Source organism: Gopherus evgoodei, chromosome 15 (assembly GCF_007399415.2).
Source record: "Gopherus evgoodei ecotype Sinaloan lineage chromosome 15, rGopEvg1_v1.p, whole genome shotgun sequence".
Taxonomy (NCBI): domain Eukaryota; kingdom Metazoa; phylum Chordata; order Testudines; family Testudinidae; genus Gopherus; species Gopherus evgoodei.
The window spans coordinates 13,672,364-13,698,456 of NC_044336.1; the positions used below are offsets into that span (position 1 = coordinate 13,672,364).

The 26,093-nt window shown below is 52.1% G+C and overlaps 1 protein-coding gene across 5 annotated transcripts in view; it reads left to right on the top strand.

Annotated features, from left to right (window-relative positions):
* Positions 1 to 26,093, top strand: part of RNF157 (ring finger protein 157) — an 82,381-nt gene that overhangs the window by 37,717 nt on the left and 18,571 nt on the right. For all 5 annotated transcript variants that reach the window (XM_030534898.1, XM_030534899.1, XM_030534901.1 and 2 more), the window contains exons 3-13: positions 3,735 to 3,823; positions 9,189 to 9,335; positions 10,167 to 10,284; positions 13,194 to 13,260; positions 15,768 to 15,811; positions 17,027 to 17,074; positions 17,450 to 17,521; positions 18,369 to 18,528; positions 19,461 to 19,573; positions 20,035 to 20,273; positions 24,377 to 24,485. In XM_030534898.1, the coding sequence (XP_030390758.1) occupies positions 3,735 to 3,823; positions 9,189 to 9,335; positions 10,167 to 10,284; positions 13,194 to 13,260; positions 15,768 to 15,811; positions 17,027 to 17,074; positions 17,450 to 17,521; positions 18,369 to 18,528; positions 19,461 to 19,573; positions 20,035 to 20,273; positions 24,377 to 24,485 (1,206 nt within the window). The remainder of the gene's footprint in view (positions 1 to 3,734; positions 3,824 to 9,188; positions 9,336 to 10,166; positions 10,285 to 13,193; positions 13,261 to 15,767; positions 15,812 to 17,026; positions 17,075 to 17,449; positions 17,522 to 18,368; positions 18,529 to 19,460; positions 19,574 to 20,034; positions 20,274 to 24,376; positions 24,486 to 26,093) is intronic.

The window sequence follows — 26,093 nt, forward strand, 5'->3', positions numbered from 1 at the left end:
ACCCCAGTGGCTGCTCCCTGGTGATCTCAGACCTAAAGGCTCTGCCCTGCCCCTGTGAACGGCAGCCAGCCTGAGCACTCAGCTCGTGCGCTCAAGGTCACCTTGACGGTGCCTGCCATCCCCCAGCATTGATCCTGTGTGACTCCAGGATGCCGCGGCTCTGGCCCTTCCGGAGTCAGATGCTCTCCTGAGGTGGGAGAGTACTTTGTCAGTGCTTTTCAGTGCAACTCACGAAAACACCGTTTTTCCCTGTCCATCTTGGGAGTGCAGCTGGTTAAATGGGCAGATTTGTATTCATTCCATAGCAGCCAGGCAGAGACTGAGCTGTGTCCCCCTGATCCTCATTGGAGAGTGTGTTCTGCAGCATCAGCAGTCTAAAAATACCCACCATTAGCATGCTGGACACATTAGAGTCCAGCAAAGGGCTGGCGGGGAAGAGAGCTGGGGGATCTCAAAGGTGCTTGATCTCCCCATCCAAAGGAGCTGGAAATCAAAGGCAGAAATCAGCCCATTTCATGGAACCTTACGGCCAAATCTCAATGTCACGGTTTCCACGGGAGCCATAACCAGCTTCGGTGGCGCCGCGGGACCAGCGAACCCTCCGAAGGCACGCCTGCGGGAGGTCCACCGGAGCCGCGGGACCGGCGACCGGCAGAGCGCCCCCCACGGCATGTCGCCGTGCTTCAGGCAGCAAAATGTCTAGAGCCGCCCCTGCTGACTGGAATGCCACTAGGCATTCCATTCCCATAAGAACGGCCATACTGGGTCAGACCAATGTCCATCTAGCCCAGTGTCCTGTCTTCTGACAGTGGCCAATGCCAGGTGCTCCAGAGGGACTGAACAGAACAGGTAATCAAGTGATCCATCCCCTGACACCCATTCCCACTTCTGGCAAACAGAGGCTAGGGACACTATCCCTGCCCATCCTGGCTAATAGCCATTGATGGATCTATCCTCCATGAACTTACCTAGTTCTTTTTTTTAAACCCTGTTATAGTCTTGGCCTTCACAACATCGGGCAGAGAACAAGCCAGAGAAATTTCAACCCAAAGGGGGATTTTTCTGGAATTCTGTAAGTGTCCGAATAGAGCCACAGTGTCTCCTCAGCGATACCTCTCAGCAGAGAGCTCCAGTCACCCTGTTGGCTGGGAGAAATTTCCCAATCAGTCCAAAGACAAATAGGCCATTATCGGATACCCACACGTGCAGTGGCATTGGATTGTCAGCCCTTAATATCACTTTCAGGAGAGAGAACTCTGGCTGGATTCTGATCTGTTACAACCATGTCAATCTGGAGTAACCCACTGACTTCTAGCCACAAGATGATGTTGCAATGCAGCCTTGAAGCCCTCAGTTGGTGAGCACGTCTTAGGGCAGGTTGAGTGGTGATAGAGGTCTCTCTCCCCCTCTATTCTCCTGGACCTCACAGATGGTCAGGGTTCTGTTCTCCCAGGCCAGGCAGGCTGCCTGGAGGAAAGGCCATCCCTCCTCCTGGTCTGGCTGGGCTGGTGAGACAGGAGAACATGCATGTACATTGCAAGGAATTTGGTAGCTTCAATCAAAAACTTTAACCAAAGCCACCCTACAACTTAGTACCGACACCCAGAGCGGGACAGGCTCTATCAGCGCTAGGTGGGCGGAGCAGTGTGTCGGAACCATGCATGCAGCCCCTGTGCATTCTGTCCTGCTCTGATCTGTGTTGTCAGTCACTTACTGTCATGAGCTTGGGGAAAAATTAACCCGATTTGTAAAAACAAGCCCAGGCTCGGCCTTGCAGAGCGGGGGGTCTGAGTGCTGTCACGCAGATCTGGGTGTCACAATATGCTGCTGCTGCTGCAGCAGATGTTTTGGAGAGGTCTGGCCCACAGGGACCTTACCCCCTCTGTCCAGCCACAGGAAATGAGCAGCCTTATCTGTTCTGCTGCAGACGCTTGGAGGATGACCTGATGCAGGCTGGATCCTGCTGGGGTCCATACCCAGGACTTTGTCCTCAGAGTAGCTGGACCCAGGGCTTCCGCAGGAGTTCCAGGTGCTCAACGCCTCTCCAGATGAGGCCCTAGGTGTGGATGCTGGGGACTCGTGCACCCAAATTCCCCATCGCCGTTGCTGCTCCCTAAAAGGGCCTCAGGAGCTCAGTTGTTAGCACCCTTGGTATCAGGCTGACTCTGAGGATGTTTAGGGTGAAAGTCCTGTGCCAGCCCTGTGTCAGGCTGGGGGGAAACGACACTGTCCCCAGTGCTAAAGGCTCAGTGGGAACACAGGGCAGTGTTCAGGATCAGGCCTGGGAAGCCCCAGTCTGTTTCATAAGAGGCTAAGGCAGCTGCTGAAGCCACCAGCATAAGGATTCATAGATTATCAGGGTTGCAAGGGACCTCAGGTGATCATCTAGTCCAACCCCCTGCTCAAAACAGGACCAATCCCCAAATGGCCTCCTCAGGGATTGAACTCACAAACCTGGGTTTAGCAGGCCAATGCTCAAACCACTGAGCTATCCCTCCCCCTCGTATGCTCCCCATGCAGTGGTGTGAGTCGAGGATGTGCCCTGTTCTTCACCGTGGGCACAAATGGGATCCTTTCTCTGCGCCAGACTAGAGACACGGCTGGGACCTAGGCCCATACGAGACATTGCTAGGCTCCTCCATAGGCAGTGCTGTGCAGCGGGGAATAGCCCTGTGCACCATCTCTTCCTGAGCAACAGCCCTTCACACTGCCGGCGCAGGCTTCGGCTTCTGACCTGCTCTGCCTTTCCCAGCAGGGAACCTCGATTCCTGGGCCGGGCGTCGTGCTTACCTTGAAACCTGCGCGTCTCCGAAAAGCAGTCCCGGGGAAGAGTTACTGAGCCAGGGCCCTGATCCTGCAAGGCACTGAGCACCTGCCATCCTCGAGGAAGTCAGGGGGAATTGAGGGTGCTCTGCGCTAGGCAGGATCGGACTCCCTGGGCCAGATCCTCAGCTGGGGTAACTCACTCTAGTTCCCTTGACATCAGTGGAGCCATGGCAATTGATTGGGTCCCCACTTTGCACAGGCTGGGTGGCATGGAGCTAGTATTGGATCCCTGCTTGGCACAGGGTGGGAGGAGTCTGGGGGTTGTAATCCCACCTAACACGGTGCCGGGACATTTTGGGGTTGTATTGGGTCACTGCTTTGCTTGGGGTCAGAGAGTGGGTCGTCCTGGGTCCCGTTCATCCGCGACTGCACAGCTTTCTGTGTGACGTTCTGGCCTGCAGGGAGGAGTGCTGCTGGTGCTGGCAATCTCGTCAGCGGACTCATGCTCGGTGGTGCTGTTCTTACGGCCCCGTCCCCTGGAGCCAGGGGGTTGCTGCGAATCTCAGCTTCTGGGTAGAAGTGACAAAGCAGGTGTCTTGGCCTTGTGGCTAGGGCGAAAACTAGAAAATATGACCCTGGAAGTCTCAACAACCGAAAAGCAAACAGAAAGCCCCAGCACATGTTACTGTTCTTGTACAAATCTCATGGTGTCTAAGCCGATCTCATGACTGGTGGAGGAGGGGGGACGAATTCTGATTGTTGAAGCTGGCATTGGCCATACGGGGAAAGGGGCTCTGTCCTGTTGCAGAGATGAGGTCTGTGTGGCCTCTGACTTGGCACATGCACTTGCTCCTGACTAAGGGATGGGATCCAGGCCTGCTGCAGGTTGAATGATTTTGACTTACGTGATACCTCGGCCCTGGTGCTACAAAAATCAGCTGTTTCAATGTTCTCTCTTTTCACCCTAGTTTCCTTACGTCGCCCCACCCCCACAGGAGCCGGTGAAGACACTCAGGAGTTTAATCAACATTCGCAAGGACACTCTGCGTCTAGTCAAGTAAGTCCCCATTTGCAGCGGTGGGAGTTCACATGGTCTGGCTGGGAACCCTGCTCCAGCTTGCAGCATCCCAGTGGCTTAACCAGTTACGTGCCTGCATCAGCTGAGCAGTAACGTCCCAAACCGCCTCCAGAGGGAGCTCTACACCTACCCGTGTGTCGGGGTTGAAGCAAGGTGCATGGCTCTGGGCTGGCTGGGAGGGGATTTGGGATTGTGAGGAAGGGATCTAGTGGGAGTGGGCCCTGAATGGAAGGAATAAGGGGTGCCCAGAATCCCATCTACACCTGGTTGGCGAGGGGAAGCTGCATGGTGTGCTGAGAGCCACCTGTCAGCCGGCATACCAAGAGGACTAAGCATGATTATAGTGAAGCCACTGAGGACGAATGGTGGTGCCACAGGGCAGCGTCCTGTGGAGAAGCCCCACCTCCACTCCTGTTATTGGACAGATGGCTCACCTCTTGGATTTTCACCTTCCTAGCTGATCTGCAGGGTCATTAGAGGTGACAGCAGGAGCTAAGCCGAGCTAATCCCTCTCCCACTGCCAGGGCTGGAACCAGTGTGCAGCAGCGCAGAGTTCAGGCCTGGTGGGGAGAAGTGACCCAGGAAAGCCAGTACAGAGGCAAGGCCACAGACCAGCCACTCTCTGACCTGCCTCCCTTGCTGGGACACACTGCAGTCGTTCTTTCTCTTTGCCCTTCTCTCACTGCATCTCTCAATTCTGATCCCCTTCCTGCTTTCCCTCGGGCCCAGAGTCCCGAGGAGGAGGAGAGAATTGTGCAAAAATGTGCCTATGCCATTGCCCTGCGCAAATGAACAGCTCGGGGCCCGGGAGTCCCATGACACCATCCTGTGGGAGTGCAATGATTGCATGGGACGTGCGCGTTCAGTACCCACCCTGCACGGAGGCTAGGTGTTCGTGAAGTGCTTAGAGAGCCTCAGATGGCTGACGAGGGGGAGTGGGAATCCGAAAGGGGGGCAAGTGTGATTTTGTTCCATGTAGGAGAAACTGTCTCCAAGCTGCGGCTCTGTGCTGAGCACTGGGATCTCCCCTGTAGCTCCGTGGCCAAGCAGCAGCCGTATTGGAGATTGGCTTGCAGGTGACCTCCCAGGGTGACGAGCAACCACAAGGGGTGGGTTTGAATTCACATGAGCAGTAACATACGGGGGGATTCTGCATCGTGCAGAAAGGGGTGTCCGGCTAGGAGCGTCTGATGAAGGGGGGCTACGGCTGAATACTTCTTAAAAACACCCGAGGGAGAGAAAATGAGGGCATGAAGCCTGAGGGTGGGAGGGAAGGAAAGGAGAAGGAGGGAAATGGGAGTGATCAGGTGGCACCATTGACGTGAGTTCATGGACTCTTCTCTGCTCCTGCCTGTGGTGCTCCTTAGGGGAGTGTGTATCTGGGCCAGAAGATAAACATCTGTGAGAAAGCAAAGGTGAGAGTGGAGTTGCAAGTGGGGGCAGAAGAGGTGATTGCCCATGGCAGTGGCAAGGTGGAGCAGCGCAGGCCGTGATGGGGGTGCTGAGTGGGCAGTGGGGAGGCCAGTGCTGCCTGTGCCCTTGCTACTGCTGCACTGGGGATTGTGGCTCCAACTCCCCCTGCAGCCAAAGGGGATGTGTGTGGAGGGGCTGCACGTGCCCAGGAGGAAGCCCTGGCGAAGCTGCTGCCCTGAGCGTCACTGGACGCTCGGCTTAAATGGAACGTGGAAAGGTTAGCATGGGAAATGTTCTGCTCCCACCAGGCCGGAAATCTGGGGGGGTCTAAGCAGGACCAGGGCCACCCAGAGGAATCGGGGGGCCTGAGGCAAAGCAATTTCGGGGGCCGCTTCCATTAAAAAAAAGTTGCAATACTATAGAATACTATATTCTTGTGGGGGCCCCTGCAGGGCCCAGGGCCTGGGGTAAATTGCCCCACTTGCACCCCTCCCCTCCCCCCGGGCGGCCCTGAGCAGGACAGTCCTGCAAAACCCTTGGCTGTCAGGAGGTACGAACCTGTGACGACTAAAAGCTGAGTGGAGATGGGCTAAAGGTGGAACCAACGCTTCACGGCACCAGCTTTTTGTCTCTTCCAAACTTTTCTTTTGCTCTTGCATCCTCCAAATTCCCAGCGCGCACAAGTCACTTGTGCAGATCGCTAACCTGCTGGGCAAACTAAAGGAGTTCTGGAACATTCTGTATCCTGTCCATCGTGTCCCTGACGTCGGCTGGGTTACGTGGACTTTACTGCTGCCTTTGCAGTTATTTTTCCAAATGGCTTTATTAGAAGGAAGGGCAGGAATGTGGTCTAGTGATTAAAGCAGAGGAGAAGGAGTGAGACTTGGGTTCTGGCCTCAGCTCTGCCACTGACTCATTGCGTGACCTTGGGCAAGTCATTTCTCCTATTTTGCCCCTCTGCTTTGCTCTGTGTTCATTGGAGGTGATGATATTTATCTACCACACCGGGGCATGGAGAGGTTTTGGTCCATCAGCACTTGGCAGATGCTTCGAGAGCTGAGGATGGAAGGTGCTAGAAAAGGCTCAGAGGGGTGGCTGCAGTGTGTCGATTGCGTCTCAGAGTGATAGCAGAGTTAATATTCGTACAGCTCAGGTTTTATAGAGCAGCATCTGGGAAAATGGGGCACCTCCGACTTGGCCTCAGTTGCTCCCCCCGGAGGCTAAACTGCAAATTTCAACTACAGAATGTTGGAAGCACTTTGTACAATGCAGAGTGTGGCACAGAACTGGGCTCTAAGTGCTGTCCAGCATCTAGAGTGTACTGCTTCTCTCCTGCCGGGCGCATTTGCCTATTCATCTGTGGACTGCCTCCTGCGCTGCTGCCTTTTACACCTCTGGCTGGCCCAGCCCCTGGGATAACTTTCCTCCCAGCAGCACATACGCCCAGGCACGGAGGCAGAACCATTCAGAATGAACAGAGGCTGAGCTTGCTCTTTAAATGCAAATGTGGGTTTCGTTGCAGTGAACAGCGCCAGGGTTTATAGCACAGGCTCCAGAGAGCACGCACAATCCCCGAGGAGGGGAGACAGACCAGACAAATCCAGTGAGTTGCTACTTTGCCCTTTCATCCCAAACAGTAGAACACAAGCTTTCTCCTCGTGACCTTGGGCCAGGGTGTGGTCTCATTTACACTGATGTACATCTGGAGTGACTCTGATGGTAATGGTGTTACTTCAGATTTACATATGAGTCACCCTCCAATCGGAGCATTGCCCGTGGCACCTTTTATCTGTCTGTCTAAGGGCTTGTCTACATCAGAAAGTTGCAGCGCTGGTGAGGGAGTTACAGCGCTGCAACTTTGAAGGCGTACACATCTGCAGGGCATCACCAGCGCTGCAACTCCCTGTTTGCAGCGCTGGCCGTACTCCCGTTTTGTCTCGGGTGTAGAGGATCCAGCGCTGGTGATCCAGCGCTGGTAATCCAATGTAAACACTTACCAGCGCTTTTCTTGACCTCCGTGGAAGGAGGAAGCCTCTGGTAATCAAGCTGGTCTCCTTCCCTGCGGTTTGCTGGGTGGCTCCGGGAACGCGAGAGCAAACCGCGGCGAAGCTGGTCTCCTTCCCCGATTTGCTCTCTCGTTCCCGGAACCCCGAGCAAGCAGGTCTCCTTCCCTGCGGTTTGCTGGGTGGCTCCGGGAACGCGAGAGCAAACCGCGGCGAAGCGGGTCTCCTTTCCCGGTTTGCTCTCTAGTTCCCGGAGCCCCGAGCAAGCAGGTCTCCTTCCCTGCGGTTTGCTGGGTGGCTCCGGGAACGCGAGAGCAAACCGCGGCGAAGCTGGTCTCCTTTCCCGGGTTTGCTCTCTCGTTCGCGGAACCCCGAGCAAGCAGGTCTCCTTCCCTGCGGTTTGCTGGGTGGCTCCGGGAACGCGAGAGCAAACCGCGGCGAAGCTGGTCTCCTTTCCCGATTTGCTCTCTCGTTCCCGGAACCCCGAGCAAGCAGGTCTCCTTCCCTGCGGTTTGCTGGGTGGCTCCGGGAACGCGAGAGCAAACCGCGGCGAAGCTGGTCTCCTTTCCCGGGTTTGCTCTCTCGTTCGCGGAACCCCGAGCAAGCAGGTCTCCTTCCCTGCGGTTTGCTGGGTGGCTCCGGGAACGCGAGAGCAAACCGCGGCGAAGCTGGTCTCCTTTCCCGATTTGCTCTCTCGTTCCCGGAACCCCGAGCAAGCAGGTCTCCTTCCCTGCGGTTTGCTGGGTGGCTCCGGGAACGCGAGAGCAAACCGCGGCGAAGCGGGTCTCCTTTCCCGGTTTGCTCTCGCGTTCCCGGAACCCCCCTTGAAGCCGCCCAACAGCGCTGCAGTGTGGCCACATCTAACACCACTTGCAGCGCTGGTTGCTGTAAGTGTGGCCACTCTGCAGCGCTGGCCCTATACAGCTGTACTAATACAGCTGTAACAACCAGCGCTGCAAAATTTTAGATGTAGACATGGCCTTAGACATGACCGTGGCCCCAGTCACTGAAGCCTCTGAGCACCTCTTGAGCGTTAATGGATTTAGCCTCACTACGCCATTGGGAGGTTGGGCAGGGCTGTTACCCTTGTTGTAACATGGGGATCTGAGGCATGGAAAGGTTACAAGAATTGCCCCAGGTCACACAGGAAGTCAGTGGAGGAGTTGAATTCAGGTTTCTGGACCACTTTGCCATTCATCCATCATCCTCTATTGTCCTCTGTACTGACCAGAACGGAAAGGCCCAGGCCAGACTCCAGCTTTTATTAGTGAGGATTTGCCCTTCCTTATCCCTAGGGCCCGAGACTCCTTTCCACCAGGAGCCAAGCCCTTCCCTCTGTCAGGTCACTCTTTGCTAACGCTGCTGATCCGCTGGCCTGGGTCTCCTATAAATTGCCCAGTACGACTTAAAAGACTCCAGCTGTTTGCTCTCTATGGGGCTTCTATACACGGCCCTTGGATCCAGCCCAAAGCTCAGAAAAGCCTCGGATTTGAAGATGACATCCCCCCCATCCCACCCTCCAAAAAAGCTTCTTGCCCTCACTTGCTGGGCAGTGTCAGGCCTCGCACTGGATGAGGCATGGGGGGATGGGACGGAAGTGGATTCTTCTTGTTGGGTGGTTGGATTTATACAGTTTCTGGCAGTAACATGGTTACACAACACTGGGAACCACTTCATCCCCCTGGCAGCCTTTTAGTTGCTGGTGTCTGCTCTTCTTGGACATGGCTGGGGTTTGTTGTCCGGCCAGTGCCGGTCCTTGGATGCAGCTCACTGTGGCTTCGTCACATATTGGCTTTTCCAGAAGGAAGGGGATGGAATCTCTAGTTTTTCCCCAGCGTAGTTACACTGTGCTCCAAAGCCTTTCATGGGGGGTGTTTAAGGGGCTTCTGGATCCAGGGTAAGTTCTGCCTCCCTCTGTGATTTGCCAGGTGCACGGAGGAAGTGAAGACCCCTGGCGAGGAAATCAGCAAAGCCAAGGTCCGCTACAATGTGGAGTTCACCTTTGACACTGATGCGCGAGTGGCCATCACCATTTATTACCAGGCTATCGAAGAATTCCAGAACGGAGTAGCCAGGTGAGAAGAATGCAGGAGGTTCCGGGGGAGGCATTTTCTCCATAAACCAGAGGGGCTGAGGAGGGGGGCTTTCCTCCAGCCCTTGGCTAGTACGGCTTCCCGTAGAGCCAGGCCTGAGCACAGCTCTCCCTGTGTTACTGCTCGGGAGGATTGTCGCTCCAGGGAGTGAGAAGTCCAGTGCACCGGGACAGCTCTGCCAGAGGGGGTTCCCAGTACAGCTTGTTCAGTTTTGCTGCTGTTGAAGATTAGAGGTGGGCTCCCACACTCCTCAGCCCAGGAGTCATGACCATGACTATGGCCTCCTCCAGGAGTCCTGGCCAGCCCAGCGCCCCCTGAGTGAGTTGAGAGTCCTAGACTGCTGGAGTCTCATCCCGTCCCGCCTCCACAGCTCTTGTCACTTCCACCTGTGTGCGGAGGGCACCCAAGAGAATGGAGGATGGGCTCAGAGATGTTCCTTGCTGGGCTTTCCCTCACACAAGGCTGAGGTGTGCTAAGCAGGTGGCCCCCTGTAGGACCGTTAGGCCTTGATGGAGTGTCTCCAACCTTGCCAAGGGCAGTGGCCACATGTTGATCTCCCCCCATCCTGTATGGCTGGTGGGACATCAAAACATCCCTGAAATACCTTTGGCCCTCAGAGAGCTACCATCCTTCAGCCACCCTGGATAGGGAGTGATGGCACCAAACCCAGGTTTCTCACAGAAGACCTGGGAGAAGGCGGCTCCTGTCTCTGCTCTTTGGGAGCACTCCTCGCTGGGGTGAGTCGGTGCACTGCGGAAAGGATAGCCGGAATGCAAAGCCTGGGCAATAACTCTGTCGCCCTCTGATTGGCAGCTACCTCCCCAAAGACACCAGCTTGCAGTCAGAGACAGTTCATTACAAACGAGGGGTGTGTCAGCAGTTCTGCGTCCCCTCCCACACCGTCGATCCTTCCGAATGGGCAGAAGAGGAGGTAAGCCAGCCCGAGAAGAAGCCACGACACGGCGGTTTGTAAGCTCTTCTCGGTCAGCCACACTCGCTGAGATCTGGGCTGCCCCTGTGGGTAACTCTCACCTGTTGGCACGTGCTCTTTGGTTTGGAACAGCTCCTGGGCCGTGGCACCAGAGTGCACGCAGCTGAGTGGGACATGGGTGGCAGTGGCATGTTGGGAGCCAGCACAAGGTTCATCACTACAGTAAAGAGAGGAGGAAGCTGGAAAGCAAGTCACAAAAGTCTGAGGGACCAGTGCTAGTGATGAACCAGTGATGGGGAATCACTGATCAATAGCATTGATTTAAAATACACAAGCTAAAGCAGGGTAACGTGGAGCCCTTCAAAGCTGCTGAACCCCGGAGAGGTAAGGAGAGCGCTCTCCAAAGCTGTAGAGCTGCATGGCTCCGCTCCATTAGAGTCTGAAACTGGGGTCATGTGTCCTTTGTTTTCTGCATGGATATAATCTGGTTTTGTAAAGAGAGATGCATCCCCTCTTGAGCTGCAGAGGTATCAAAGTGCCTTGCAGCCATATAGTCATCTTTCTGCTGCTTGTGTGGCACCTCCACTACCAGAGGTTTGCAATCATGGTAGCCCATTCTGAACAATCCTCTGCTAATCTCTTTGCAGATGGATAGTCCTTTCGATCCTCTCAGGATACCACATCGTCAGCCAAGGTCATCTTTTTTCTTCCTCAGATTGTTCTGCCAGCGAATTTCCCTGCTGGTGCCCGCAAACACGCATTGTCTGCTAAATCTCTTAAAATGTGCCCTGCAAATCAAATGTTTCTTTTTGTAAGATCTCTAGCTAGTATTTCCTGAGTTCCAAGCATCTCCAATGCTTTTTGTTGGTTACGTGGTCTATCGGTGGTGATTTCAAAATTCTGTAATATCAGGATTGGAAGGATTGTAGTTTTTCTTATCAGTTTTTTGGATGTCCATGTTTCACAGCCATAATTTAATGCATCAAATGGAAGTTAGGAGTCAGAATTCAGTCTTCAGGTTTATGTCCCTTCTCATCTTATGTTTATTCTTCCAGAATGCCTTTTTCACTCATGCTATTCTGGTACTGAGTTCAGTATCCAGTCTTCTGTCTTCTGTAATGATGTTTCTTAAGTAGCAATAATTTCTCACTTGCTGTACAACTGTGTCGTTCACTGGCCTCATGCATGTTTTCCCAGGATCCTTGCATACAACCCTAGTTTTTTGTCTTGTCCATGTTCAATTCTAGATCATAATCTTTGTCATCTTCATATATAATTGCCACTAATTTCATCAAACTTTCTTCTGAATCAACAGCAGTGTGTCGTCTGCATAGCAAATACTATTTACCTATTTTCCTTCTCTTTCTTAGATTAGTTTAATCAAACACTCATTATAAATGTTGAGTAAAGGTGATATAACAACCTTGTCTTACTCCTCTCTTGATCTCTATTCGATTTTCATTTTCGTCTCCCATTATAATTGCTTTCTGATTCCCGTATCATTGTTTTATTACTTGGAGTTCATATCCGTCAGTCCCCACAAATCTTCATATGTTGAGCAATTTGTAGTGGTAGGTGCTGTCACATGCTTTTTGGAAATCAATGAAACAAGTGTACTGTTTTCCCAATTTCAACCAGTCTTTCTAATGTCAGCTTCATGTCCCTAATAGTGTTCTTCATGCTTTTTCCACATTTGAAGCCGTTATTTCTTTCACTTATTTCCTCATCAATCTTTCCTTGTATTTGGCCTTGAACAACTCACAAAAGTATCTTAGAGGCAGGAGACAGTAGGCTGACTGTTCTGTAGGCTTTACAATCTATGGCGGCGGCCTTTGGGGGGATTTGGATACACAGTGATGTTGTTGTGAAGACTTCTGGCAATCCTCCTGCCTTACACATTCCTCCTTACCTCTAACAGGGCTTTCAAGCCTTTGTCCCTGATGCTTTTTAACAGTTCAGCCAATATTCCTTCACAAACTCGTGCTTTTCCACAAGCTACCATGATTTCTTCATCCACTATTGGCAGATAGTTGTAGTCAGATCTAACAGGGAAGAGGCCTGGGCCAAAATGCAGAAGTAATGAGCAAGGGTCAGCCAACAAGTTTTCAAGTAACCTGTGCCACTCTTCACTGTATGAAGCTCAAAACACAGCATAAAAAAAACAGGGGACCTTTAAAAATATACGGAACTGAAAAAGACCCTGAAAACATTCCAAGCATCAGCAACTGTACCCCATAGAGGAGAGAGCAGAATTAGCTCTGGGAGTGGAATCCTGCCTTTCTCACCCTAGAGAAAGGGTCAGTGACTGGTGCTGTATGACTAAGAGAGGCTTTTTAACTCCTTAGTTGTTATGCACCAGAAAAGGTAGCATGGTCTGGTACGTTCTGTTCATGGTCCTTGTTAGAATATGGTGGGGGTGGGGATGGAGGAGGAGGGACTTTGGTTATGGGGTTAACTAAACTGGTTTGCGTGGTTAAGCAGTGACAGATTTGTAGTTGCACAGAGCTACTGAGTAAACGTCAGTGCTTTACATGAAAGTGAGGGTCATTCACATCCCGGGGCCTGGGATGTTCCAAGATGTAATCGCACCACAGCAGCCTGAGAGCTGTGAGGAGCTGAGAGCAGTGGGATGCTTATTTTTGTGCGTCCATGTCTTACACCTTCACTGCGGAGAAACGTCCCTGAACACTTCTTAAGGATGTGTTCGCTGTAATGGATCAGATCTCTAGCTGGTGTAAATCAACATAGGACCATTTGCATCACTGGGCTGGCTCCCGCAACTGGTGTCAATTGGTGTAGCTCCATTGAAGTCAGTGGAGTTGCACTGATTTATACCAGCTGAGAATCTGGCTCAGTGACTCTTCCTGCAATATTAACACGTTTCCTTCTCTCTCTCCCTCTCTTTACAGCTTGGCTTTGACCTGGACCGAGAGGTGTATCCCATGGTGGTGCAGGCAGTTGTGAACGAGGGAGATGGTAGGAACCAGACCCTTGGGATTGCAGGGCTTCATTTCCCTAAGTCCGCAGCGAGGTGGATGAGCCTTCAGGCTCTGGTGCCCCGTGCAACTTTCCCTGCAGATGGTGTCTGTGTTCTTACAATGCAGCCTCCGTTTGCGCAGTGAACTTTCAGTGTCTGTGTGTTGCTCCAGTTCCCTGTGCTGGTACAAGACAGCCCAGATGGCATGATAAATGGATTTACTTTGCTCTTGCTGGAGAGAGAAAATAAAGGCTCATTATTGATTCCTCGGCAGCAGTTTTTCAGCCTTATCCTCGAGGCCTTTGAGATTATCAGCTCTTTGGGGCAGGGCCTGTCCTTTATACCATGTTTGTACAGCACCTAGCACAATGGGCCCGGCCTGGCCAGGCTCTTTTAAATATCACGGAAATGTAAACATTAAATAATAACAAAAGGCCGTATCCAGCTGGACGTACACCCGGGGGCATGGGTGCTGTAGCACGGCACATCCTGCAGCTGCTTCATTTAAACTGAGAAAGGGAGGGTTTTTAATGAACAATCTTTCCTGGCCAGGAGCCCTCAGGCCTTTGAGGCTGATATTTGGTTCAGGGCTCAGGACCCCGCTGAGGCCTCTGTTCGAGGGCCCAATGCACAGCTCACTGAAGTCAATGGAACCAGAGGGCTTTGGATCAGGCCCTTGGGGACGGAAAGCGAGTCCTGAGAACTCCATAGTGGGCCTGACCCTGTGTGGCACTCAGTGTCCTCTGCCCTCACTGAAATCCAAGGCACGCAGCACCCTGCAGGATCAGGCCCTGTATGGAGACGGCTGAGGGTGTGGTAGACCCTCCCCGGGCCCCGTCTTGCCGAGTTTAAGTGGCACTGGGGGCTGTCAGGGAATTCATTCTGAATCCAAGGAAATGCATTTCCCTTGCACTCTAGCTGGGACCCCCTCAGTGTGCCCTATAAATATTTGTCCTTTGCTTTTGTGAAGGTCACTCAATGAGGTGGTTACGCTTTCTCTAGCCCGGACAAGGAGCCCGGGCAGGGCTCAGCTTTCCCCTGGGGAAGTGGGTGGTTCCTGGCTTATAACAGCAGCAGCGCTCAGCGGGAGCCCAGGCCAGGACCCCACCAGGAACTCTGCCTGGGGGCTCTTGGTTGGAGCCCCACTTCTATGGAAGATTTGTCTTGGGTGCAGGGTGACCAGACAGCAAATGTGAAAAATGGAGGCGGGGTGGGAGGTAATAGGAGCCTATCTAAGAAAAAGCCCCCAAAATCAGGACTGTTCCTATAAAATCGGGACATCTGGTCACCTTACTTGGGTGCCGAGTATCTGACATGAGCCTTTCCCCTTAGCCCTCTGGAGTCTCTCCAGACTCAGGAAATGGCTGACATGTACCCAGGCTAACAGAGCTGCCTTGTTAAAAGGCCTTGTCCTGCCCCTGGGGAGTACGGAGCAGCGTGTGGAGTGAGGGGCGCTCCCAGATGCAATGGAAGACGTGTCCTTTCGTAAACCCCACGTTCCTGTCCCCTGTGAGCCTTCCAGCATGCAGCGTGAAAAGATTTGGCCTGTCTCAGAGACTGTTCTTGCCCAGGGGCCAATATGGTCTAGGGAAAGTCAGCATGGATTAGGGGACTGGGAGCCAGGGCCTCCTGCGTTCTAATTCTTGCTCTGCCGCTGAGCCGCTGGGGGTCAGTCACTCGACTTCTTCATGCCTCCGTTTCCGACTCACGCAGTAGGGATACCGTCCCCCAGGGGAGCTAGGAGAATTCGCCAGTTGAAGTCTGTACAGCACTTTAAAATGTTACAGACCAGTTGTTCCTGTTTTCTGGATGATCCTGGGTCAGAGAGGTGGGAAATAGGCTGGTTCTAATAAGGTCACAGGGCAAATTCATTGCAGTCAGTGAAGTTACACCAAAGAGGAGTTTGGCCCCTGGCATTCCCAGTTAATTCCCCTTACATCCTTGTGCCTTCGCATTGCAGTTTTGCAACAGTGTCATGGTTCCTTGGGGACGAGCCAGGCTTTGCGGCAGTCGTCTCAGTCCCATATGGGCCTTGGGTGTTACTCCCTACCCCTGATCTGCTGGGCAGAGGCAGCACATTGCAGCTCGTACTGTGCATCCACAGAGCCATTTTTCTCCTGACAGAGGGAAAACCCTCCACGTAACAGCTGCGCCTTCAACGGGTGGCTGGGGAGAGGGACTAGGAGCCTAGCTCACATATGTGCTAACCCATAGCAGTCCCCTGCCTCCAGTCTGTAGGAGTTAGAGAGAAGAGACTGAGCAGTTCCTCCTGCCTGACCTTGGGTTGTGCAGGGGGAACGTGTCATCTTCCCTGTATCCAAACATGGCATCCTTTCCCCCTTTGCTTTTCCCATTGCAGTGCCAGCAGGCAGTGCTCCTGCCCCAGATCAGCTGGATGTGGTGTTCCGTATCCCACTCCTGCAACGGGTGCTGGGGCAGTGACCCGGATTCTCAGCTGCAGGACATCCTTTTTACCTCTCGACCCTGCCCCTTTTGTGTCTTGCAGAGCACCTTGGCCACTGCCACGTACTGCTAGCGACGTTTGAGAAGGTGAGTGTTGAGTCTCCGTCAGGTCCATGTACCGTACAGTCTGGCTTTCCTGTCCAGTGGAGTGGGTCATTTAACTCCTTTCCTCCCAGCATGGATGGGACAGTAGGATCCACAGGACAAACTGCCACAAGTGTAATTAAAAGGCAGGCACCTAACTCTGGGTTTAAGCCCTAGGGCAAAAAATGATCTAACTTTTGAGGTATCGAGCCTGATATCCAGGCTGCTTGTTTATTATTTGCCTGAATATTGATTTGAAAGCTTAGCTTTAGGCCCTCAAGTTGGAAAGTTTCGATCACAATGCCTGATCCATTGAAAGAGCACTGGAGGGGCCTTTGTGTTGCATATTCCTGTGGTACGTTTCTAACTTTACTGTAGATTGATAAACTGGTGTTTGCATACGTGGAGAAAAGATCTTTATATAAGATCAGCTGGTTAATGGAGAATCTGTTGAACGTCTACATGGCTAGGCTTGACTGAATTTGGTTTTTATTTTGTTATTTTGACAGATAATGATGTTTATTTTTAAGCATTTATTTCAGTTTTTATCAAAGTAAATTCTCACAGTTGTGCATAATTAGGGGTTTTAATAATGTTTCTCTATTTATCCAAATTTTCATGATTGTGGGAAGTTATCAGGGGGGGGCAGACAATGGGCTGGCTCAGACAATCGTTATTTAATTACAGTGGACATTGAGATTCGAAAAGTTCAAGCTTTACAACCATTGAAGCACAAATAATCAGCATCACATGTCCAAATAGACAAAGTAAATAGCCTTAAATCAACCTCTAAGAAGGTCTTGAGCAGCGTTTTTCTTATTTTGCTTCTCTGTACATTTCTAGTATTATCAATGGCAATAGCTCAGTGGTTTGAGCATTGGCTCAACTTAGGGTTGTGAGTTCAATCCTTGAGGGGGCCATTTAGGGATCTGGGGCAAAAATCTGTCTGGGGATTGGTCCTGCTCCGAGCAGGGGGTTGGACTAGATGACCTCCTGATGTCCCTTCCAACCCTGATATTCTATGAGTCTATGATTTTCTCATCAGTTTGCATGTGCATGTGTGAAATTGACATTTCCTGATAACAATCTAATCCTGCCAAGCCTAGCTACAGGTGTCACAATATACAGCATGAGATAAATACACCACAGCTCCCTTCCCTCCTTCTAGTGTTTATGGTTGCTTTGCATTAACTTGGAGTACAATTTCCTTGTTTGCAGCATGCAGATGGTAGCTTTTGTGTGAAGCCCCTGAAGCAGAAACAAGTGGTGAGTGTATGTGGGGTTGGGGCTGGCTAGCACTGGCCCGGTCCTGGGGGCTGAGGGGCAGTTGTTCCTTGCTGGTGGGCTGGCCTGGATGAGAGCTTGAATCCAGGAAGGATTGCGAGTCTGTTAGAATCACTGGTGCGGTGAGATGCCCTCTTCGCAGTGGGGGGGGGGAGGGGGTGGCATGCATAGAGAGAGCCTGTACCCAGTGTAGGGCACTGGGGGTGGGGCTGTGGGGAGGGTGTCCCTCCTCACATGGTGGGGAACGGGAAGGCTTAGAAAGAGGCTATCCCAAGGAGAGTATCTGAAATGAGCTGGCGTGGCAGCACCAGCATAACTGCATTGGTCGTGTGACTTCCCCATCTCTCTGGGTTCCAGGTGGATGGAGTTAGCTATCTCCTTCAGGAGATCTACGGGATCGAGAACAAATACAATATACAGGACTCCAAGGTAAGGGTGTGTTCCCCGGGGGTGGGGGGTGCAGGTCCTGGGAAAGGGGGGTTCCCTGCTTAGTGGCCATTCTCTTTGGAGCACACATCTCTCCTCTTCCACTTTAACTTAACGCAGTGACTGTTCAGCACTCTCAGGAGTTGGGAGTTTATAGAACAGTGCATTGGCCTTGGTCCAGCGCTGCTGTCGCTCAACAATGGTACGCTCCAGCTAGCCCTGCTATCCCAGTCTTGGGTTCCCCACGTAGTGTGGCCAGTGCCCCTCACGCCTGGCCAGCAGTGCCTGCGGCAATCCCAGGCATATCCCATCTTCGCAGTCACCCTTCTCTTGCTCTGGTCCAATCCTGGACCCACCTTAATGCCTCTTCCACCCAATAAGCACTAGGGGAAGATCTCCAAGCTCGTGTTCAATAACGATTTGAACCAAGGCCCTTGGAGGTAAAAAGCCCAAGTACTGACCCTCTTTTCCATGGGCTTTCCTGTTAAATTGTCTCTCCACATAGGGCTGCAGTGACTCTCTGGGGTGAATCCTTGCCTGTCAAGGGCCCTAGCTGCTATGGAGCTGGTGCAATGCTGGATTGGTGGGAGCTGCACAGGGAAGCCCCAGGCATAACTCCTCGGAGCTCCCTGCGTGTTTGGGCAGCAGTGGGTTAAGGGCTGAGGTGGGCCCGTTGATCCACCACTCTGCAGATCTGTGAGCCATTGACCACTGCCGAACAGGAGCTGCCAGGGTTGCTGCAGGCTCCCACTGCAATGGCAGCCACTCCAAGGGCAAGGCTTTTTCCCGCTGCAGAGTCCCACTGTGCCAAGCCCTGCTGGAGAGGCTCATTCTCTCTCTTTCTGCCCAGGTGGCTGAGGACGAGGTGAGCGATAACAGCGCAGAGTGCGTGGTCTGCCTCTCGGATGTGCGGGACACTCTGATTCTACCCTGTCGCCATCTTTGCCTCTGTAACACTTGTGCGGACACCCTGCGTTACCAAGCCAACAACTGCCCCATCTGCAGGCTGCGTAAGGCTTAGGGCTCTTTTCAGATCCCAGGGTGGAAGAGAACTGATTCCTAAGGGGGAGGATTGAGAGGGGGCATTGTCACAAGTTGTTTTACTCTGTAGCTTGGGAAGATCTGTATTGCACATTCTACACATGGAGTTCAAGCAAGACAAAACTCTTAGCTTCACCCAAACTGCTCATGTGATGACTCTGTGCATGGAGCTGAGATTGGCTGGCACTGGCCTTTTCCTAGGGAATAAGAGCAGGTTGGCCTGGAATAAGGGCTTGAATCTAGGAAGGACTGAGGGTCTATTAGAATCGCTAGTGTCTTGACAGACATCGTCATCTGCCTGGTGTTAGAGGTAGCTCCATGCAAAACACTTTCCTATAATTTTTACAGCACTGTTCCAAATTTCATTTCAGGAAATGTTACACCTGCATTGTTTGTGGGTTTTTGGTTTTTATATTTTTCAAAATTTTGTGAAATGAGGTTTTGGCATTGATAAAAAAAAAATACCCAAATTCAACTTTTTTTTTTTTGGTGCAAATTCTGGGGCAAAAATCTTTGTCTGACCGAAACTTCCAAGTTTGGAATTTTGAAAATGTTAGTGTCTCTTGCTTGAAAACCGGTCCCTCCTGAGTGATGAACAAGTCATTTTTCTTCCCCCCACCGAAAACAGCTGAATTTTTAAGTTGGAAAAACCTGAAATTTTGCAGGTTTTACACAAAATGTGTGAAATTTCAACAAAATGCAAAACCTCCAATCCTGAACAAATGCAAAAACCTCCAGTTCCATCCAGACGATTTTGTATGGCCTTCACTAGCGTGGAATAGAAGAAAGAAAACAGCTCTTATGAAAACAAGTGACATTCTCCGGGGGCGGTTGGGTCTCCCACTTGTTACATTAGAAATGAACTTTCTGTATCCTTCCCTCCCCTCCCCGCACTGTTCAGCATTCCGAGCCTTGCTCCAGATCCGAGCAATGAGGAAAAAACTTGGCCCTCTCTCTCCAACCAGCTTCAGCCCAATCATCGCCTCCCAAACTTCTGATTCTGAGGAGCACTCGGTGAGTATTGACCAGAGGAGCCAACCCATCAGCCCTCGCATGCGTAGCCCTGACCCCGCCGTTACTCCCCACGGTGTATAGTCACTGGGATGCAAAACAGCTCGCAGGCTTCTAAACAAAGGCTAACCCAGGAGGAGGAATTCCTTCCACTTTCAAGCCTGATCTTGTGGGAGTGCTGAACTCACACAACATCCAGGAACAAGGTGCATTGGCAAAGCTGAGGCAGGGCACAGGGCTAGCGCAGTGGGGGACTGAGGGGTGCAGTAGAAGCTTGCACAGCCCTTTCCTGCTCTATGCCTCCCTCCAAGCGGTAGTCTCAGGCCCTTGCGTTCCTTGCCACCAAGTTTCGTATCTATAGGCCGCCGCTTTGGAATGAATTGCCCTGCTCGGAGCGGAGGGGGTATGTTGTGAAATGTGGGCTGTTGAGTGCTCATTCCCAGGCCTATTTCTGTTCCCTGTAGTCTTCTGAGAACATCCCTCCTGGTTACGAGATAGTGTCTCTCCTGGAAGCTCTGAACGGGCCTCTCACTCCGTCCCCGGCCGCCCTTCCGCTGCACGGGCTTGGGGACAGCCACGGGGCAGGGGTGCTGCCGTCGTATGGCAGTGACGGCCACCTGCCTCCCATCAGGACACTCTCTCCCCTTGACCACTTGTCGGACTGCAGCAGCCAAGGGCTCAGACTCAAGAAGAGCCTGTCAAAGTAAGTCACTCGCCGCCTTTCCCTTCGGCACATTACGGATGCTCTTGCAGCCGGAGGGAGAGGAACTCTGGCCTAAGCTTCCTCATAGGGTCCAGTCCCCAGCCCTTGGTTTCCAAAATGCCAGCAGGCAGAGCAGGCAGGGCTTTAGGAAGTGCAGGGCCCAATTAAAACAGTTTTGACGGGGTCCTGGCATGGAAGACTTAAAAAAAAAAACACATGTAAAAAAACACGTGAGGCTTGTATTCACCGGGCGGTGCTCTGAGTCTTTGGCGGCACTTCGGAGGTGCGTCCTTCACTCGCTCCAGGTCTTCAGCGGCACTAAAGGACCTGCTGCCGAAGTGCCGTCGAAGACCCAGAGAGAGTGAAGGACCCGCCGCTGAAGTGCTGCTGAAGACCCAAAGCGCCACTGGGTGAGTAAAAATTAAAAAGGCGCCTCTAGCCAGGGAAGGGATTCTCACTGGGCATGTGGCACTCTTAGGTGCGGGGCCCGATTCGGGGGAATTGGTGGAATAGGCCTAAAGCCGGCCCTGCCTAAGAGTAGGGCACTTGGAGCTAGGGTTAGGGTTCCGATGGGTAGGGCACTTGGAGCTACAGTTAGGGTTCCCATGAGTAAAGCTTCCTGTCCTGGGGTTAGGTTTCCTAAGGGTAGGGCACTTGGAGCTATGATTAGGGTTCCTAAGGGTAGGGCACTTGGATCTAGGGTTAGGGTTCCTAAGGGTCGGTCTTCCCGCCCTAGGGTAGGGTTCCTATGGGTAGCGCACTTGGAGCTAGGGTTAGGGTTCCTAAGGGTCGGTCTTCCCGCCCTAGGGTTAGGGTTCCTATGGGTAGGGCACTTGGAGCTAGGGTTAGGGTTCTTATGGGTGGGGCACTTTGAGCTGGGGTCAGAGTTCCCAAAGGTAAGGTACTTGGAGCTAGTTTTAGGGTTCCTGTGTATAGGGAGCCTCGCCCTAGGGTTAGGGTTCCTATGGGTAGAGCACTTGGAGCTAGGGTTAGGGTTCCTATCAGTAGGGCTTCCCACTCTAGGGTTACGGTTACTAAGAGTAGGGCACTTGGAGCTAGGGTTAGGGTTCCTATGGGTAGGGCACTTGGAGCTAGGGTTAGGGTTCCTATGGGTAGGGTGCCCCGCCGTGGGGTTAGGGTTCCTATGGGTAGGGCGCCCCGCCGTGGGGTTAGGGTTCCTAAGGGTAAGGCACTTGGAGCTAGGGTTAGGGTTCGTATGGGTAGAGCTTCCCGCCCTAGGGTTAGGGTTCCTATGGGTAGAGCACTTGGAGCTAGGGTTAGGGTTCCTGTGGGTAGGGCACCCCTCCCTATGGTTAGGGTTCCTATTCGTAGGGAACTTGGAGCTAGGGATAGGGTTCCTATGCATAGGGCACCCTGCCCTAGGATTAGAGTTCCTATGCATAGAGCACTTGGAGCTAGGGTTAGAGTTCCTATGGGTTGGGTATCCCGCCCTTGGGTTAGGGTTCCTATGCGTAGAGCACCTGGAGCTGGGGTTAGGATTTCTATGGGTAGGGCACTTGTAGCTAGATTTCAGATTCCTATGGGTAGCGCTTCCCACCCTAGGGTTAGAGTTTCTATGGTTAGGGGACTTGGAGCTAGGGTTAGGGGTCCTATGGGTAGGACGCCCCGCCCTAGGGTTAGGGTTCCTATGGGCAACACACTTGGAGCTAGGGTTAGTGTTTCTATGGGTAGGGCACTTTGAGCTAGTGTTATGGTTCCTATGGGTAGAGCACCCCACTCTAGGATTAGGTTTCCCAAGGGTAGGTCACTTTGAGCTAGGGTTAAGGTTCCTATGGGTAGGGCACTTGGAGCTCGGGTTAAGGTTTCTATGGGTAGGGAGACCCGTCCTAGGGTTAGGGTTCCGATGGGTAGGGCCTCCCGCCCTAGGGTTAGAGTTCCTAAGGGTTGGGCACTTGGAGCTAGGTTTAGTGTTAGGTAGATCTTCCCGCCCTAAGGTTAGGGTTCCTATGCATGGGGCACTTGGAGCTCGGGTTAAGGTTCCTATGCATAGAGCACCACACCCTAGGGTTAGGGTTCCTATGCCTAGGGCACTTGGGTCTAGGATTAGAGTTCCTATGGGTAGTTCACCCCATCCTAGGGTTATGTTTCCTATGCATAGGGCACTTAGAGCTATGGTTAGGGTTCCTATGGGTAGGGCACTTGGAGCTAGGGTTAGTGTTCATAAGGGTAGTGCACTTTGAGCTAGGATTAGGGTTCCTATGGGTAGGGCACCCCACTTTAGGATTAGGGTTCCTATGCGTAGAGCACTTGGAGCTAGGGTTAGAGTTCCTAAGGGTTGGGCATCCCGCCCTAGGCTTAGGGTTCCTATGCGTATGGCACTTGGAGCTAGGGTTAGGGTTCCTATGGGTAGGGTGCCCCGCCCTTGGGTTAGGATTCCAATGGGTAGGGCAGTTGGAGCTAGGGTTAGGGTTCCAATGGGTAAGACACTTGTAGCTAGGGTTAAGATTCCTATGGGTAAAGCACCCCACCTGGAGCTGGGGTTAGGATTTCTATGGGTAGGGCACTTGTAGCTAGATTTCAGATTCCTATGGGTAGCGCTTCCCGCCCTAGGGTTAGAGTTTCTATGGTTAGGTGACTTGGAGCTAGGGTTAGGGTTCCTATGGGTAGATCGCCCCACCCTAGAGTTAGGGTGCATTGCCCATAGGAACTTGGAGCTAGGGTTAGTCTTTCTATGGGTAGGGCACTTTGAGCTAATGTTACGGTTCCTATGGGTAGGGCACCCCACTCTAGGGTTAGGTTTCCCAAGGGTAGGTCACTTTGAGCTAGGGTTAAGATTCCTATGGGTAGGGCACTTGGAGCTCGGGTTAGGGTTCCTATGGGTTGGGCTTCCTGCCCTAGGGCTAGGGTTTCTAAGGGTAGGGCACTTGGAGCCAGGGTTAGGGTTCTTAGGGGTAGGGCGATCCACCCTAGGGTTAGGGATCCTATGGGTAGGGCACTTGGAGCGAGGGTTAGGGTTCCTATGGGTCAGGATTCCTGCCCCAGGGCTAGGGTTTCTAAGGGTAGGGCACTTGGAGCCAGGGTTAGGGTTTCTATAGGTAGGGCTTCCCACCCTAGGGTTAGGGTTCCTATGCGTAGAGCACTTGGAGCTAGAGTTAGGGTTCCTATGGGTAGGGCACCCTGCCCTAGGGTTAGGGTTCCTATGGGTAGGGCGCCCTGCCTAGGGTTAGGGTTCCTATGGGTAGGGCGCCCTGCCTAGGGTTAGGGTTCCTTTGGGTAAGGCACTTGGAGCTAGGGTTAGGGTTCCTATGGGTAGGGCTTCCTGCCCTATGGTTAGAGTTCCTAAGCAGGGATGGCAAAATTGGACCCACAGCCAGTAAAGCCATGCACTTCTGAAGAGCCTGATCCAGCTGTCTTTGGTGTCAGTGGGAATCCTTCCATTGAATTCTGCAACAGGTCCTGGGACCTCACCCTAATGGTTCCTATCTGCCCTGTTGTTCTTCCCTAATGGTGTGGTCCTGCCTAGCATGCTGGAGAAGAAACCTCTCCCCCATGCCCTCAGTGCTGCCTCAGTTGCCTGTTGCATCCCGAATCTCCAGGGGACCATTGGCACTTGGCAGAAATGATGTGGTGGAGACTTGCAGAAGAAGGATGAATGTGCCAATGCCAAGTAACCCCAAGTGCTGGCTAAGGGTTGGGTCCTGTTGGATGTCGAACACCCTCAGCTCATATTTGGGTTCAGCACCCCAGTGACATCCTTGGAACAGCTCTGGATTCATCCTGGTATAAGTGGGGACAGATTTTTGGTCCAGAAAGCAGAACAGATGGGAGGAGGACCCTGTACAAAGAACAGGGTGAAGGAAAAGATGCTTGTTTCACTGATCCATGTAAATAGCACTTTTTACTTTTCTGTTCTGTCTGTCATAAAGGTGCCCCAGAGACCTGACGTGGGTTTGGGCTACAAAGGGTTTACCACCCTGCCACATGATTGTAGCTACAACTGTTACACCCTCCACTGGCCCACTCCTGGAACACTGGCTTCCTGTGGAAGGCTGCAGCCAGTTTCTTTGACAGCATGGGTTGTGCTAGTGAAATCACTGATACAATCATACATTAACAGGATGCTCCTTTCCCCTCCTTGCTAGGTCAGTTTCCCAGACTTCCTCAGTCCTGCACGAAGAAGATGATGAGAAGTCTTGCAGTGAATCGGAAATCAGGATTTCCAGGAGGAAGTCTCCTTATCAGCATGAGGAGGTGATTGTTTAACAGGGTTCTGGTCCAGCCATCTGCTCAGCAAAGAGACCTATGGAACTGGCATTCTGTGTTTGTTTTGTTCCACAGTCGTTCTGTATAAAATGAGTGGAACTCCTTGCCTGAGGAGGTTGTGAAGGCTAGGACTGTAACAGCATTTAAAAGAGAACTGGATACATTCATGGAGGTTAAGTCCATTAATAGCTATTAGCCAGGATGGGTAAGGAATGGTGTCCCTAGCCTCTGTTTGTCAGAAGGTGGAGATGGATGGCAGGAGAGAGATCACTTGATCATTACCTGTTAGATCCACTCCCTCTGGGGCTCCTGGCATTGACTACTATTGGAAGACAGGATTCTGGGCTGGATGGACCTTTGGTCTGACCCAGTATAGCCATTCTTATGTTCTTATGTGTCCAGTTTGCAAGCAAAGCTGTGTTTGTTGTTGTTGTTGTTGTTGTTTGTTGTTGTTTTTAAACTGGCAACCCTGCAAACTCAGCCTGGGATCTGAGAGTCAAGCTGGGCTCTTTCTTTCTTGTGTATCATCGCCAGCAATGAAGATTCTTCAGCCAAGTGCTGTCCTCTCTGAATTACCCCGGTGTAGCCCTATTGCCCTCTGGGCTTCCACAGATTTAACTGGGGGCATAATCTGAGGAGGCTGGGAATGCGCAGGTGACCTTGGAATCGGAGTGCAGTTAATATTTCTGATACAACCAGAGGCAGGAAAGGATCCTGCTGGTTGTCCCAGACCTGTGTCTGTTCTGCTGGGCTGATGGCAGTAAATATAGCAGAGACTAAGTAGATTGGACTCTGAATGCCCTCTCAGGGCAGATCTATTAAATATGTAGGTGCTATTTTTACACAGTCATTTTCTGGGTAGAGTCATTAATTAGCCTCTCGTTCACAGCCCCTGCTATCTAACACTTTGCAGGTTGAGTCAGACCCCTATGATACCTATGTAATGTGGGTCCATATTAGCCCCCTTGTCTAGATGGGTAACAGGTGAAGTAAAGTCATAGAGTGCAAGTCAGTGGTAGGGCTGGGAATATCACTGGAGAGCTCCTGTCTCTCAGCCTGGCTCTCTGACCGATAGGTTGTGCAAAGATCAGCCGTGGAGTCTGTTGGTGATCAATCAGTCTGTCATACGTGGCCCGAAAGCCTCCGGCTCACTCATTGGTGGGTTCCTGCTCTCCAGTGCATTTGAAAAGATGTCCACATCAGTCCATTATCAGAATCTCTTAGCAGTTTGATGGCTAATGTGAAAGGAGTTGGTGAGTTTTAGTCCTAATGTACAGGGGGTCCATGCTGCAAAAAAACACCCTGATAATTGTCTCACTTGTTGGCAGCCTCATCAGCAAGACCAAAGGTGGAACGAGCACCAAGAGTTAAAAACCCTTCTCCCCCCTAGAGGTGGCCCTTGGAGAACAGGCATGTTAGTGGGACACTGTGAAGATACCTGCTCTATTTATTGTCCTGAAGCTTCAAAGACTTTAATCTCCAGGGCTACCAATTCAGAAACTGCCAGGAGCCCTAAATGGCTTGAAAATACCAAATTACAATCAGTTGCATCATCTGCAGGGACCTGTCGTCCTCTTACTCTGGTGTGTTTGCTCT